This window comes from Podarcis erhardii (assembly GCF_964252035.2).
Source record: "Podarcis erhardii genome assembly, chromosome: 17".
NCBI classification, from domain to species: domain Eukaryota; kingdom Metazoa; phylum Chordata; class Lepidosauria; order Squamata; family Lacertidae; genus Podarcis; species Podarcis erhardii.
The window spans coordinates 31,297,302-31,314,148 of NC_138515.1; the positions used below are offsets into that span (position 1 = coordinate 31,297,302).

The 16,847-nt window shown below is 41.8% G+C and overlaps 1 protein-coding gene across 5 annotated transcripts in view; it reads left to right on the forward strand.

Annotated features, from left to right (window-relative positions):
* Positions 1-16,847, forward strand: part of RNF38 (ring finger protein 38) — an 80,000-nt gene that overhangs the window by 44,072 nt on the left and 19,081 nt on the right. The window contains exons 1-2 of one of the 5 annotated variants that reach the window (XM_081845120.1): positions 10,539-10,634; positions 12,274-12,339. In XM_081845120.1, the coding sequence (XP_081701246.1) occupies positions 12,328-12,339 (12 nt within the window). In that variant the 5' untranslated portion in view covers positions 10,539-10,634; positions 12,274-12,327. Of the gene's footprint in view, positions 1-49; positions 121-10,531; positions 10,635-10,903; positions 10,994-12,273; positions 12,340-16,847 lie in introns of those variants that run through there. The other 4 variants (XM_081845119.1, XM_081845121.1, XM_081845122.1 and 1 more) reach the window with 4 other exon arrangements.

The window sequence follows — 16,847 nt, forward strand, 5'->3', positions numbered from 1 at the left end:
ATACGGTCTGTGTTTTCAAATGCATTTTTTTTCCTTTCTTTACTTGCAGGTGGTGTTGGTGCTTCCTTCCAGTGCCAGTTAATCCATCAAGACCACATCTGTACTGATGACAGTGACAAGGTAACTGAATTAAATGAGTTTCCTTCAGGTATTAAAAGTGTCAATTTTATGCAATTGAAAGTCTTGTTTAGCTGAAGTTTTATAGCAAAACTGCTTATTTGTCTCGAGGATGTTGCTCTTTATTAAAAAGGTGTACTTTTATGTCAGTTGTTTTGATTTTTCTATTGACACCACCCCCATGCGACGATGGGTGATAACTTGTACACAGAGAATTTCTTTTCTTCCTCTCGCAAAGTACAGCTTCTCTCATTTGGTTACTTTTGCCTTGCAAAGTATGAAGGAGTGTTGTGTGTGGGAATTTTCGGTTTCTGTTATAAATATCCCTTTGATTCAGAAAAGGTTTGGGTCTCCTTTCCTTCACTCCCAAAACTCACTTTGGGCCCACCTCAAACACTGAGATCACATGTTTATGTGGTTGCAATGCAGCGTCGTGGGTAAAATGTGATACGTTGTTTGTGTAAGCTGCTTCCTATTATGTAGATTTTAACTATACTGATGCTACTCTTCAAATATGGCAAATGTGTGGTTAGCATAAACTGTTGATGCGGAGCTCTTTTCAGATTATAAATTAATGCACACTTCTCAGATTATAGGACTAATTTCCTTGGCTTCCTGAGCTTCACAGGAAGGAGAAAACAACTACAAACTATTGAATAAGTCAGTCACGGGAGAAAATTGTATGCCTCTATAAGCTCATTGCAACTTGGAAGCAGTAGAGAGGATAAACTGCATAGGTGGTTCCCTTTCCACACCCCATGCCCTGGACCTAGAATGAGAAGGTTCTCTCACCAGCTCTTCTGGCTACTTCAGGCTATGACAGATGAAATGGTCTTGTTTTTAGTCACCTTGGATTATATGTACAGCAAATTCTGAAGTTGAGAAGCTTCTCACTTAGAGCTGTAAATATTATTCTGTGCGTCTCTTCCACTCAACCTTTCAAGGGAGAGGGGAAATGTACTTGCTTCTGAGCTAAGGACTTTAAGAGGATGTGGTAGCTACCTTCCCCCATTGCTTGCCATTCAAGTTCTTCTGATGGATAGGGAAGGTGACAGTTCTCTCAGGTTGGAGCAGGGGTAGAGGTTCCAAAAGCTATGAAATCACTTCGGGGGGAAATTGAGTACTGTGGGTTCAAGGAATCTCATGACAGAACTGAAAGAGGGTTCAGATCTTAGCTTAGTGGTGAATAGGGTGACTTTGCAGGGAGGATTGCTTTCTCTGCTTTAGTTGCCCAGTTGTAAAATGAGAAAAACAGTGCATAAAGCTGGCTGTGGGGAGAGAGAGAGATGCATGGAAAGCACACCTGAATAATCACATGCAATATAAGTACTTAAAAGAAATTACTATTTGAGAAGTCATGCTTTTGAGTTTGCACTTTTTGTGCCTTGTTTTTAAATATGCTAATATGCATTATTTCACCTTTTCCTTTTTTAAATTTCATGTTTGGTTTTAAGAGCAGTTGAAGTAGTATTTGTCCTCCATTAGTGATGGTGGCATTTTGTTTTCTTTAGGGAGGGTGTTCTCATATCACATTTTGTGTGGAAACTGGCCACAGTTAGACTAGGTTTTAGAAAGAAGAATGAATAGGAGGTACAGGTCCTGGTCATCTATTTGTAAATGCTTTTTCATGTCGGTATGGAATTCATTTGTTGTAAACCAGGGTCTAGAATGTAAAACGCATGGCAAAAGAGTTTTGAATAACATCAGTCCTCATATTTCCACTTAAATTTATTGATTTTTCTTTCACTTGTACGCTGCTGGTGGTGGTGTGTGTGTGCATAGACGTTCACTGCTGATTCCATAGGAAAGATATGTGATTGCACCCACCCATGTGGTTTGGTCATGAGATAGTCACCCAGCTGCTAATGGATAAATAGATCTCTTATTGTTAGGAAGACATATAGATAGGATCTGAGATCAGCAAAAAGCGAGAGTTAGGCTTTTAATGTGTGGCCTTAGCAGAATATATGTCTGAAGCATCACTGATACTCATCAGAATCTTTTAAGAGTACCACTGATTGTTCAAGACTTTGTGCATGTTTTCTAGCTGAAATCTGCTTGGGCTTTAGGAGCCAGTATATCTGAACTTATCTGCTGTAATAAAAAAAGAGGTTTGAAAAACTGCTGCTTTAAGTGCATCAAGCAAAACAGGTGACAGAAAAACTTCACTTCTGAGTATTGCCTTCAGTTTCTTAGTGTGATCGTGACTTCACATGTAACATTTTTAATGTGCTATTTTAAGTGTTTTCCAGTTTGCAGCTCCCTTCTCACTTATTTTGACTAACCTTTGTTTTAAATCCAGTCATTAGTTATTTTCTATTTGTGGCATCAACAATACAAACTTTCCTGCAGAGTGTTTTCACTGAAAATAGTGTCTAAAGCTGAAGTGTGCCCACCCCCACCCCGCATCTTATCACTCATTCTCTTTGATTTGTGCTTCACTTCCTGGATTCTCCACAGGAAAGTGTGTTTCCTGTTAAAGAGCTGCTTACCTATCAGTTTATTTAATTAGAATTTACCATATTTCAACATCTTGCAGCTCACTAGCAACATCCCTTCAGTCGCCTTACCCATGCGAATTGTTATGTACTGACAGGTATTATGCTAGATAAACTAGAGTTGATTAAAGGCAATGGGTTTAGGGCTGCTCTGGAACACAGGTGGGAAAGATGGTGATGATGATTTTAGACTAGTGGATTTATAAAGTTAGGTGAATTTATTTGAATATATTTCTAGATTTGGAAAGCTCTGCAACATATTCTACAGATCATACAGAGGCAGAGCCTAGAAAGGCACAAATATAACTGCATTTTAAAGGCAATTCAATAACATTAGAATCTGATTTATGCTGCTTTCTTCCTCCCATTACTGTGCTAGATAACTGCTCTGCAGAATGTTCTTATTCCTGTGAAGTAAAACAACAACAACATACAAATATTCTTTCTTTTTAGTTTTCTTCATTTTTTCCTTATTTTGTGGTGTTTACCAACTTTGCCCTTTAATATTTTAAGTTCTGGTTTTTATACCCACCTCTTCATCCCTATCCTTTCTATTTCCATGACAACTCTGAAGACCTTCTATTGTGGCACCTTGATTTGAGCGTGCTCCAGTGAGTTTCATTGTTGTACCTTACTCTAATTCTGTGCTTTCCCCAAAAAGTTTTTACTTTTTAGTTGATATTTTAGAGCCTCTTATTAGCATGGAACTGCTTGAAGGATTATTAATATTGATTTATTGGTAAAAGGTGCCTAGTTTTAATTATGATATTACTTGGCACCTATTTCTCTCAAGGATAGTTTTGTGGCTCTGTTGTTACTTTATCAAAGTCAACCAAACTGCCCATTTTAATTTGGATTAGTGAGGCCCAGTGCTTCAAGCAAGCTCTTGGAAGATTTATTGAACTATAAGTTAATATAAGTATTGTTTGGAACTTTCCCCTGATATTTAGGAGGAAAACAGCACTATCTGGAAATTGAAATGTGTCACTGCCTAAATATTTTCCACACTTAAAATACTTTACTTTGATTCAGGAAGGAGCACAGTCAGTATGATTTAAGAAATCCTATAATCTAGCTTCCAGTAGTGATTGTTTTTTCTTTTCTTGCATTCTTCTGATGTATGATTCCTAAAACTACAGGATAGGTTGAAGAAGAACTTTTCTAAAACGGATTTTGTGTTTTTGTTAATGTACCCCTTCAAAGCTTGCAAAGGGAGGGGAGACTGCTTGGGGGTCTATGACAAAAGGCTTGGGAAATGAGCATCTCTCCTAACAACTGTAGCTTCCAGCACTGTGTATATTCACTTGACTTAAGAGTTCTGACATTTCAGCACAGTACAGAACTGAACTATTATTGCTCCATAAAGTAACTTGGAACCTGTAAATGAAAATACTGGTGTGCGTATCTTTTTAAAATTAAATGACATTTCTGTGCCAGAGAGGCATGTTTCATTGCTTTCTAAAAGGCAAGGAAGTTGCAAAAATGCTGTTTAGTAATGTTCCCCGGAGGTAAGACCAGATAGGAAATAATTTTATAGGGCTAGTGAAACTGCATTTTGTGTATTTTTTTACATCATGCAGAAGTAAGTGTATATCGCATATAAAAAAGAAATGTCTGTGGTTGCATTATTCTGCTGTAACACACATACACTATATTTTATTTTAAAACATTTCTCAGCTGCTGTTTTGAAGCTTAAGGCGGTTTACACAATTAAAACAAAAATGACAATACAGAATAGACAGCAACTGGGGGGGGCAGGGGGGGAGAGCAAGCCAAAAGCCAAACAGAATAGATGTGCTTTACAACCCTTCCTAAAGGCTAATATGGAGTGGGAGCTACACCTCTTTGGGAGAGATCATGCCCATAGCATTGGGGAAAATGTATATTGATTGCTTCTAGCTGCAACAGTTTGCACTTCATGTGCAGAAGGAAGACAAAGCAGGGACTGATTAAATGACTGAAGATGGCATGGAGAGCTATCTAAACACAGAATCCAGATCAGACAAAATCAGTGTGCCTTTAAATCATTTAGTTCACAAAATGTTTTCCAGGAAACCCTGTGATTCTTTAGAAGCTCCTAAATGAGATCAGAAATGATGAGGTGACTTAGGAGATCATTTGCCTGCCCACCATCAGTCTTTTGTGTGTGTGTGTGTGTGTGTGTGTGTGTGTGTGTGTGTTATGCCATGCACTCAGTTGATCTTTGGTGATGCTGAGGCCTGAAAGATATGTCAGCTGAGCATGCAACCTAGAACATGCCTTAGCGGGAAACTCATTGTGTAGCGTGGACTCTGAAAGTAAAGCATTCGAAAGTAAAGCATTGAAAAACCACAGGCACAACTTTACAGCTGAAAAATTATACAAAAAACTCCTCCTCGACATTCTTCAGTGTTCCCCGGCCCCAATGTATATTATCATCTTTTTATGTTTTTCCTTTTCTCTCAAACTGCTTCTTGCTACATTCCTTTTAGAGCTAGTTATTATTTTGGTCCTGTTAGACTGAAGCAGAAAGCATGCTTTTAAAAAAGAAAGGCCTCCCTTTCTTTAGGCAGTGTTTTGTGACTGGCTACATACCGGTAATTTGTTTGGGGCTGTTCTCTTGGAAGAAGGTATTGCTTCGCTTTACCTCAGGATATGTACTCAGCAGATGCAGAGAAGAGGAAGTGACGACAATACTTATTATTGGCATCTCTTATTTGCTTGCTGTCTATGAAATGTGAGAGAGACTTTTTAAAAAAGGTTCAGGAGAAAAATAATGTTTTCAAATTGTTTATGATTATATAGAGCATTTCCTAATTAAGTCTTTTTTCTGTCTGCTGCATTTTCATTACTGAATTTAGCCAAATTCAGCAACACCCCAGCAAGAAATACCTTGAGGTGTACATGTGTGGAAGAGTGATAAGGTCTTTTTAATTTCTTTATAATGGTGTAGCATCAGAAACAGGGCAAATGTGAGTGTTTGATGCTCCTCATGTGAATGTCATAGACACTGATCAATAGGTGCCTGTAATACTAGTGCAATAGTAGTATAATACCGGTACCTTTGTCACAGATTTGTACTTGATAGGGCAAGTACAAATTTACCAATGAAACTGCTTTCTGAGATGGCGTAATGTGTGCATGCACATATGTGCCTGCCTATTATCATCCTCATCTGGAATAATCCTAAATCTTTCTGAATGAATTATGAAAAACTACCAGTGGAACACCCCCTCCCCCCATGCACTAGGTTGGTGTTTAATCAAAGGGAGAACTTCCCTGGCTTTTTCACACCACTGCCACAGTGCAGCAATGTCTGATCTTCTTGACTTCTGGTCTTTCCCAGTCTATGCTATCCACTACAACTTATTTCCACCTGAACTAATATAGCTGCTTGTGGTTCCCATGGTGACTGGCAGTAGCATTAGATAATGCCATGTTCTGTTGCAGCTGCCAACAAAAGCCAGGCTCCTATCCTGGTATTTTTGGCTTGCTGTCTGCTCTAGTGCTGGCTGCTATTATGAGGTATGCTTTGTGCCACATGTTTCAGCAGTTACATAAAACGTCCCAATTTTTTTAGGCGTATTAAAATTGCTACTGTAATTTTTGACTACTTGTGTACCAGGTTTTCTCTTGTGGTATTACGGCAACAATTTTGATGTCCCTTTGACTTGAGTGAGTTGGTGGGGCAAAGAAGTATTTGTGTGTTTGTACATTTTCAATGCACAATCTTCTGTGGTTCATGGCTGGTAGAAGAGGTGGCCTCTCTTTTGGCAGGGAGGTGTTTCTGACAACTGCAAGGGCTCCACTGCCATGGCGGCTTCGGCTTTGCCCAGGCAGGTGGAAGCCTACTGATGGCAATAGGAAGTGTGGGCAGGCAACCAAAAGCATACTTAGACTCCTTTGCATCCTTGGAACAGAGCTGCATTGGCACCTCTGAAGCCAGGAGAGACCATGGACAAGAAACTAAAAAAAAAAGGTTGTTTTTTGTCTATTGCACTCCACCAGTGACTTCCTCTGTGGGCATTGGGGTTGGCTCCACTCTGCTCCGCCTCCCTCTCCTCCTCCATTGGTCTGTCTGCCTTCCTGCCTTCCTTTGGCGGCCCATGCCAGCAGCCAGATTCCTATGCTGAGGTGCCTGGAGGAGCCTGTGTTCCTTGCTTGGCCACTCAGAGAAGCAGAGGAGTGGCCCCAGAACACATAGATGGGTGGAGTCCTAGCCACTCCGAGCCAGAGTAGAAAGGCACAATTTATGTGCCTGCCTGGGCCCTTAGTGGGGGCCAACCTAACCAATCACTACGTATGCTCCTGCCAAAGCCCCATGGATCCATGAAGCTGGAAAAGAAAGAAAGAAAGAAAGAAAGAAAGAAAGAAGATCAGAGCAACCACCACCCACCATTTTTTGCCCTCAATGATGTGAGCCAGAAGGGCTTGGGATGTTGTGGTGGATCTGCTAGTCTGCCTCTCTCCAGTCCCAATTACGGTTGTTATCAAAACATATAATTTCAAAACTCTGTGGTCTTAGTTAAAGATACAATATATATGATTCTTGGTTTGTTTTTTGGAGCAATGTTGAACAAATCTGTTATTTTGTAATGTTTGAGTGTTCAGTCTTTTGACCTATGCTATATCTATATACATTTTCATTCTATTAAAATCAAGCGAAACATCCAAGTCAAATTGGGCAACTTGCTTTAAAAAAATCTATCCCCTTTCAACTCCCCCATTGTGTGGTGGTGGTGTTGTTTGCACTTCACTGCTTTCAATCTGTCATCAGCCTTGTATCCTCATGAGTTTTGTATTGGTGCCTCTCTTGGAGGGGGCAGCCACAGCCACCACTACTTATTTGCATAAAATAATGTCACTGTGAAAATTGCTGATTAAAAAAATTGCTGATTAATTAGCCTTGAGGTTGAGCTTTAAAAATGCAGCTAGGAAGCAAATACAGCAGCCAAAGTACTTCGAAAAATAGACAGGCATACTATTGTCAGCCAAAGTGATTGGTTGATCCTAGCTCAGTGGAAGAAAATATTGCAGGAAGGGAAATGGAAAAGTATATTTCTCTTCTCTTCAGTCTGGCTCCTTTCTTTTTATAAGACCCTGCATGAATTTTGCCTCCCTAACTCTCCCCCCCCCCCCGGCTCACATGGGACCAGCGCAGATAGTTGGGCCTGGTGTATTGTATATTTTGATTTTAGCCGTCCTAGCCGGGGAGGGCGGGGTATAAATAATTTTATAAAAAATTATTCTCCTGTGATTTTACTAGTACCCTCATTTTTTGAGTCAAATGTGGCTGTGTTGAATTATTATTTTTCCAATTGGCCATTTATATGTATATTTAATTTAATACCACAATGGTAATGGCTCCCAGTTGGTTTGACAGCACTTATATCTTACACCAGGTCTTGGGCACCACTCAAGCTGAAATCCAAGTTGTCGCCCCTCAGGTCGGTACCAGGACTGCTGTTCTAGGGCATAGTCACTTAAGATATCTAGAAATTTTTATCTCTTAGTGTTGGAACACATATGTTGCCAGTCCATGTGAAGCTAGTTAAAGGCTCCCATTACTACAACATTCCCTCTTTTGGATGCTTCATTGATTTCAGCTTTCATCTCAAAATCTCTGAGCATTTTGATCAGGAGGATGATAGCATGTTCACATTAATAATTTTTTGGGGACCTGGTATCACTACCCACAACGCCGGCTCCCTCGGCCTATAGAGCAAGATGAGGGCCGCAACCCCAGAGTAGTCCACAACTGGACCTAACAGTCAGGGGTACCTTTAGCTTTTATCACTACCCACAACAATTTTATGGAGGAATCTTCCCCTTTTAGAATTTCTGGCTTACTAGCCTTAGTGTCCTTTCTGACATACAGAGCAACAGCACTTCCAGTGAGTCCTTTCTGCAGAGTTCTCTCCCTTCTACCAGATTTCTGTTATGCCCATTATATTAATGTTGTCCTATAAGACCAGATACTCCCATTTACCTATCATGGCTCTGTTGGTTCTTGGGTTCACAGAAGAAAGCCAGTCTATTATCATGTAACACCACCCCCTTCCCCCCCCATACCCTATTTATAATAGGTTAGAACTCATAAAAGAATCAACAATAGGATCTAATTTTAAAGAGTAAAATACTGTTAAATGTGACTGTTGTTTTTCCCCCCAATCTATGGTTCTTAGAGTGCTTATTGTTTTGTAGAGTGAACCTTAAAACTTGGTGGAATCGCTATTGGCCGTACAGTATTACCCTAGTGTCTTTCTGATGCACTTACCCAACAAGGGAAAGTGTCTCTTTCAAAATAACTTTTTGAAAGGAAAAAAAAAATCGCTTTGAGAATCTTTGCCTCTCAAAATATGGTGCTAGGCTTAGCAACAGTTGCTAATCTAGGTCCACCCAATGAGGAAATAAATTCTGAAATTGGCCTGCCACATCTTGATAGTAATTACTGTACTATAAAAGCAGATGGGTTTTTTTGCCTTCCCATTAAGACAGTTTGCCCTATGTTTATTTAATCGGTTGCCTAATCAGATTGGTAGGATGTTCTGGTGTTTTGAAGCGTGAGGCCGGTTTTGGGGGGCTAAACAGAGCTGGGGGTTTGCTCTCTTGAATTCTGAATTTATCATTTTAAGCAGCTTTCATTGTCGCACTGTCAATGTCTCTCTTTCTCTTCCCCCCTCCTTTCATGTTTACTGTAAAGACTGAGAATTACTGTGTACTGCACTATAGCCTTTTTAAAATTCGGTTTTTGAGACTTAAGGCAGAGTTTAGTGCTCCCTCCGCTTAGATTTCAACCCTCGCCTCTTAAGGCAAAAGGTTCATGTTTCCAGTCAGCCGCCTCCTGCCTGCTCAGAAAACAGCCCACGAAGGAAGCAGAAGCAGAGCAGCCCTTGTTGTTCGTCTTTCAGCAGCTGTTAACTCAAAGCTACATTGCTGGCAAATAGAAGGGGAAGAAATGGAGGCAGTGAAATATTTTACTTTCTTGGGCTCCATGATCACTGCAGATGGTGACAGCAGCCACAAAATTAAAAGACACCTGCTTCTTGGGAGAAAAGCAATGACAAACCTAGACAGAATCTTAAAAAGCAGAGACATCACCTTGCCAACAAAGGTCCGTATAGTAAAAGCTAAGGTTTTCCCAGTAGTGATGTATGGAAGTGAGAGCTGGACCATAAAGAAGCCTGATTGCTGAAGAATTGCTGGAGGAGACTCTTGAGAGTCCCATGGACTGCAAGAAGATCTAACCTCTCCATTCTGAAGGAAATCAGCCCTGAGAGCTCACTGGAAGGACAGATCCTGAAGCTGAGGCTCCAAGACTTTGGCCACCTCATGAGAAGAGAAGACTCCCTGGAAAAGACCCTGGTGTTGGGAAAGATGGAGGGCACAAGGAGAAGGGGACGACAGAGGACAAGATGGTGGGACAGTGTTCTCGAAGCTACAAACATGAGTCTGACCAAACTGCGGGAGGCAGTGGAAGACAGAAGTGCCTGGTGTGCTCTGGTCCAGGGGGTCACGAAGAGTCGGACACGACTAAACGACTAAAACAACATACTGCTGTCGACGTTGGAGGCTCCATCTGGAAGAAGGGGAACTCTCTGTACTCGCAGCCCAAGCAGAAAGTGGGCCTAGCAGGGAACTGGTGCGAGGAAGCGGCAGCTACAAATTGAAACTAAAAAGCGGCCTCGGCTCCGCCTCCCTTAAAGGAAACCTCCGATACAGGAAGGGCTGTTCTGTAACCACGTGCGCAGGCGCCGCAAAAAAAACCCAACTTCTTTTTTTTTATTTACATACAGCGCGTGCGTGTCGTCGCTGCCTGCGTCATCGCGTTGACGTAAAGCAGACCTACCCTGTGCGGTGGTCTCCGCGTAACTGAGCTAAAACAAAGGAAGACGCGGGCGGGCGGGCGGGGGGGGGAGAGAGGGGGGGGGAAAGGAGGCGGAGCCCGAGGGCTCGCGGGCGGGCTGGGCAGCTTGGCAACCGCGATTGGTAAGCCGGGGAGTCAATTCAGGTGACGTCACTATCCCTGCTGGCCGAATGGTAGGTGGAGGGGTTCCAGAGGGAGGGGGCGGGGCTGGAGCATCATGGAGCGCGGCGGCGGCGGCGGCGGAGGTGGCGGCGGCGGGAGGAGGGGACGGCTCCGGGAGTGCTGGCGGCGGCGGCGGCGGCGGCGGCGGCGGCCGGGTCCTCCCTGCCTGTGATGGGCGGATGGAGTCCCGCTGATTATCCCGGAAGCCATTGCAGGGGGCGGAGGAGGAGGAGGAGGTGGTGCTGGTGTGGAGGGGAGCCCGGGCCTGCTGCTGCTGCTGCTGCTGCTGCTGCTGCCAGCGGTGCCCGCCGCCGCCGCCGCCGCCGCCGCCGCCCCCAGACCGGAGGAGTTTCCTGCTGGCTCCACTCAGGTACCTACCTGTGCCTGCGTGGGGAGAGCGAGGAATCTGGGATCGGTTTATCTCTCCCCCCCCCCTTCCGCCTCCATTCCATCAGGCTCTGCCCTTCCCGTCTTACAGATAGCGGGTTTTCTCTCAAGGCTGATCCGGGAAGGGATGATACGCTCTTTTCCGAAACGATCCCGGCCGGGGGGAGCTGTCTGCCTGACGCTGCTAACCTCTGAGGGGCCTTTCCCGACGGGTGGGCGGTTGACACGTCTCCAGTTTTGGCGGGGGGGGGGCGGGCGGTGTCCCGATAGGTAAATCAGCAAAAGGAAGGAACAGCAGAAATGGATCCAAAATCGCACTATGAATAAAGGGCGGCAAGACCCACTGAAAGCAGTGGCCCCAAATGGCTGTGGGGAGCGGTGTGTGCTTGCTTTGATTCCCCCCCACCACCACTTTCCCGAGTGGAAAACGAGTCTTGCCCCCTTGTGTCTCCTACCCAACTATCAACAACCCTCTATTGTGCATTGTTAAGTGTTTGCAGAGGGCATATTGATTTTTAAATGAAACACCCTATCCATTTGCCTTTGTTTTAATTTATATATTATTTAAAATGTAAATGAGCAGAGTGTTTTATAGGCCAATTTAATCAGCACACCCCCTTCCTTGCCCTATGGAACTTGTCATCTGCTCAAGCAGGGGAGGACTAGGCAAGGAAAACTGCACTCTTGTGCTTACCTTTTAGTTGTAGGTGACTTCTGAGGGAGAAGTGAATGGCTTCTAAGTGCTTAGAAGTTAACCCAGTCATCTTTCTTTCTTTCTTTCTTTCTTTCTTTGGAACAGATTTCCTATAAATTGACCAAATATAGATAATCGTGTTACTAAAAGAGTTTGTACAAAGGAGCATGGCAAACTAAGCCACAGTGGCCACATATGGGGTAGTGTAGTAAATCATTAGAATCAGTATTTGCTAGTGCTGAATGATGCTTATAATATAGCTGCAAAACATTTTCCCTAGTATTGTGTCACAAGAGATTTTGTTAGTGCTGTAGGGATATCCTTTTATATAAATGTGTTTATTCTAATTACTGTTATATCCTCCATTCTTTACTCCACCTCCCCAAAGTTGTTGCTGGTATTTTCAAGTGCTTTGAGAATAAACATGTAAAGAATTAAGTGTGGTGAGATGTTTCTTGTGAAGAATTTGGGATTAATGCACCCTTCACATTTGTTAACTTGTTCTACCTTTTTAGTAGCAGTTTTAGTCCAGGTACAAAAAGCATTTATATGTTGTTCTTCTGAAATAGGTGGAGTGGACAGAGAAAACATTGGAAGGGAGAGGAAAAAGTGTTCAGTGAAGAATGAAAAGAAAGGTTGGTGTGACAGCAGTGTAAGGAATTGTATGACAGTGTCTGCATGGATTATTGAAAAGCTATACAATTTCTTTAATTGCATACTTAGCGGTTTTCCTGAAGACACATTGCATACTTGTGCAAAATTAGTCCACTTGTTTCCATAGTTGTGCATGATTAGTGTAGTAGATAGTACTTGTAGGGCAGATCTGGGGGTTTACATTTTGGTAAACAGGAGTGTTTGCCATTCTTTCAAGAATGGTGTCAATGTGAGTTGTGCAGTTTCTCTTACATCGTATGGTTAATTTCCCCCCCCCCCAAAATTACCTTTGTTGGGAGAGAGGCAGGGGGACTATGGCCCTGTTAATTCTCCTTGATATCTCAGTTGCTTTCAATACTTTTGAGCATGGCATTCTTCTGGAGTGGTTGTCCAAATTAGGAGTGGGCAGCACCACTCTTTGTTGTTCCATTTCTGCTTGGATGGTCATTCTCCAAAAGTGGTGCTTGGGGAATATTTTTTGGCCCCATGGAGCCTTCAGTGTGGGGTTCTGCAGTGTTTGATTTTACTCCTATGCTGTTCAACATCTACATGAAACTGCTGAGCGAGGATCATCTGGACTTTTGGGGGTGCATTGTCAGCAATGTGCAACTCTCCCTTTTCTTTTGCATGCGCAGGTGTGGCAGTGGATGTGCTAGGTTGATACCTTGCCTCAGTAAAGGGCGGGATGAGAGCCAATAATCTGAAGCTTAATCCAGACACATCTGAGGCCCTGTTAGTGCGTGGTTCCCTAGACTGGATGGGCGGGGTGTGGCATAATCTGGATGACATTGCGTGCTCTCTGAAGGAGGAGCAGGTACCTAGCTTGGAGGTACTTTTGGATCAATTACTGTCGCTTGAGTTTAGACTATTGCAATGTGTTACATATATACACTAAGTCTATACACTTATATATACTTTACCTTTTACCTATACACTAGGTCACTCTTTGAAGTATATTGTGGGCCATTGTGAGAAAAATGGTTGCTTTTCTGTTCTATAAGCATTGTTTTATTGTTTAAAATGCATACATGCAAGTCCTTGCACCTGGAAAGAAATTCTAAATGAGTAGAACTAAAAGTGTACACTAAATATGTGTACAGAAATATATATTTGTGAGGAAGAGAGGTTATTTGAGAGGCATAATATCTTTAGATATCCAGAACACTCTTTAAAAGCTTATGAACTGCCAAACCTATAAAAAAGCATGTGTTGTATCCGGTGGTTCACCGTCCCCTCTGCGGTCTTCCCATCCCGTCCCCCTCTGTCTGGAGCCTCATGCAAGACATACCTGTGCAGATTTGACCAATTCCTCCCCGCCCCCTTCATGATGGAGCCCATTCTGTTCAGAGGAATCCTCAGAGAAGGAGGGGAGAGAAAGATTGGTTCTGTGAGGAGTCTTCCATTCACACAATTGTTGGATACAACCCCATGTAATTAAGAACATGTTGGGATTTGAACTAAAACATTTTTTTCCTGTACTTGGGGATGTATAACCACCTCCAACAAATATTTTTTTTCATTCATTTTTTAACTACCACTACTTGTTTGGGGTATCTTTATCTGTGAAAAAACTTAATTCAAAACAACCTGGCACCCATGTCAGATCTGTGCAATTCACATATATCCTGATAACTGCCTGTCCTATATACATCTGAAGACCTGGAAACTAGCTATTTGAAGAGTTTGACTCCTATTGTATTTATCCAATATTATAACAGAATAAAAGGCTGTATTCAATGAAGTCCTGTGGGTGTAAGAACTTCCTCTCTCTTTTCTTTGTGTGGCCTTGCACATACTGTCAAATCTGTTCTGGGGGTTCCCCAACCCTCCAGAGCAGAGTGGTTGTTTTTTGGAGGGCACACAAGGAGATGGCGAGGAGGCACTGTTATGCAGGTACTGTGTTGGATTATATTTTTCAGTCAATTTGAGTTGTACAGATTGACGAACTACAGTAAATTATTGGAGGGACGTTTTCTTGCACTGTTCTTGCATTTGAAAACAAAAACTGTATCTCCTCAAATGTTTTTATTTTCTCACGCTTCCCAATCACAACTTTTTCATAAACAAGTAAAATACGTTAGATATGCCAGAATGATATATATCTGGAGACTGGTTGAGTAACACATAACCTTTAAGCTATGGGAGAACTCCTAGGTGGCCAACTTTAATTGCATTTAGACAAGCCCCAGCCAGAGGAAAACATAAAATTGAATGTGTAAATTAGAGTGATCATACCATTCTGTTGCTGAAGCTTAAGACATCTTGCCAGAAAGATCTAACCAATGATCAATACCATAATATGTGAGCTTTTCTAGTGCCATATCTCCTGTATTTCTAAGATGAAATCACTTTAGGGAAGAAACTGACAGGTGCTAATGTGTTTTGTAGCAGCCTTAATCTGATATCTAAAGTTGACAGTTTATTTAAAGTTTGATTTAAAAATAAATAAATAGATAGATAAAAAATTATTTAAATTGCTAAGAAAAATCAGTTTTCTAGTGATTTGCTATTTCCTGAACAAGGTTGCTATAAGTACTGGTTTGCAGCTAAATCGAGTTCCAAAAACAACGTAGAAGTATAATCCAAAATCTTTTGAACATATAGTCCATGTACCTTTGAAGAGTTACCTTATTTGAGACATTTTGAAGTCATACAAGGACACTACACAAGATACCTTACTGTAATATTTCAAATAGGATTGCCACGTAAGGAGGATCTAAGACACCACGAGCATCTGGACCAAAAATAATTCTTAAACAAATGCTGCAGCTGCATATATTGTCACAAGTATTCTGGCTCTAAGGATTGCTGTTGCTAATAAAGTTGGAAGAATGTCCTTGTGGCCCACTAAATCGCAGCATATAACCAAGGTGGTTCTGTTTTATGGTTTCCCCTCACATAGGAAATCGGAATTAGACCAATTGGGGGGCAGGAATAGATATGGAACAATTGCTTGTTTATGTTACTGATTTAAAAGTATTTAATGATGAAATGTTTGGGCTACATGGGGCTGCCTTTTTAAAGGTAGCCTGGAAACCGATTGGTTCCAACATACAATCACCAGCTGCTAGTAGGGGCAAGGAGGTTTGATGTATATTATAAAAAATTCTGCATCAGTTACATTGGTTGCCACTATGTTTCCAAAATTAATTTTAAATTGCTTATGCTACCCTTTTAAAGTCCCCAAAGGCCTAGAAACAGTGTACAGTGGTGCCCCGCAAGACGAACGCCTCGCAAGACGGAAAACCCGCTAGACGAAAGGGTTTTCCATTTTGGAGGCGCTTCGCAAAACGAATTTCCCTATGGGCTTGCTTCGCAAGACGAAAATGTCTTGCGAGTTCCTGCGGGGGTTTTTCCCTTTCCCCCCCCCCCTTTTCCTAAGCCCTAAGCCGCTTATCAGCTGATCCGCTAAACCGCTAATAGCGCTAATCCGCTAAGCTGTCAATGGGCTTGCTTCGCAAGACAAAAAAACCGCTATACGAAGAGCCTCACGGAACGGATTAATTTCGTCTTGCGAGGCACCACTGTACAAAGGACCAACTGCACACACGTGAACCTACCCAGACTGAGCTTCAGAGGCCCTGCTGTGTCTGTTCCATAGCTAGTGAAGGTTAGGTTGGCATGTGAAAGAGAGACAACCTTTTAATTGGTGACTACGCTATGAAAGTCTTTTCCCCAGGTGCTCCATCAAGCTCTCTTCCTCTCTTCAGGTACATGTTTATATTCTGAAACACCACTATGGGGTGCTTTTATGTTTATTTTATACCTAATCCAGCTGTTTTTAAATTTTGTGTTTATATGTCTGAAATATTAATTGTTCTTACTTTAACAAATAGTTGATGATAAAATTGCTGCTTTGGAAATATACAAAAAGGTTGTAAAGCCTGCAAATTATTTAGATGTGTGACTCTCATATGTGGTCTAAATTGCAAAATATTCTGTTTGGGCATATGGTGTGCAAAAATGGATGTCCTTAGCCTGCACTAATACACCATTCTGTAGAGGTATCATTTCATATATGTTGCTATTTATATGGATTCCAGAGATATAAGGAGATTTTAAAAACCTTTTTCAATAAATTCAACATGTAGGTTAATACAGCATAATCTGCAAAAAATTGTAACTTGTATTGATCTTTATTCTTGCAATCAGTAATTTTTTGATCAGATCTAATTTGGTTTCTAAGAAGTTCAGATTTCTAGTGTAAAGGAGACAGCTTTTCTGAGTTTTATGGTGGTATTTTGAGTAATCTCAGTTCCTAAATATGCAGAATTTCTAATTTAATATTTGGTGCACCTTCTTAGGTAACGTACTAGAGAAAAAGAAATAGAAGAAATTATGTTTAAGGTTTTTCCAGTACCAGTAGTAAGGAGGTAATACCTGGCACAGAATGAAAACATGACAGTTTGGTGGCTGAAGAAAGAGTTGCTTGATCTCCTGTCTTCCTGCTACTTTTTTCTCCTCCTTGTATGTGTCTTGCATACACACA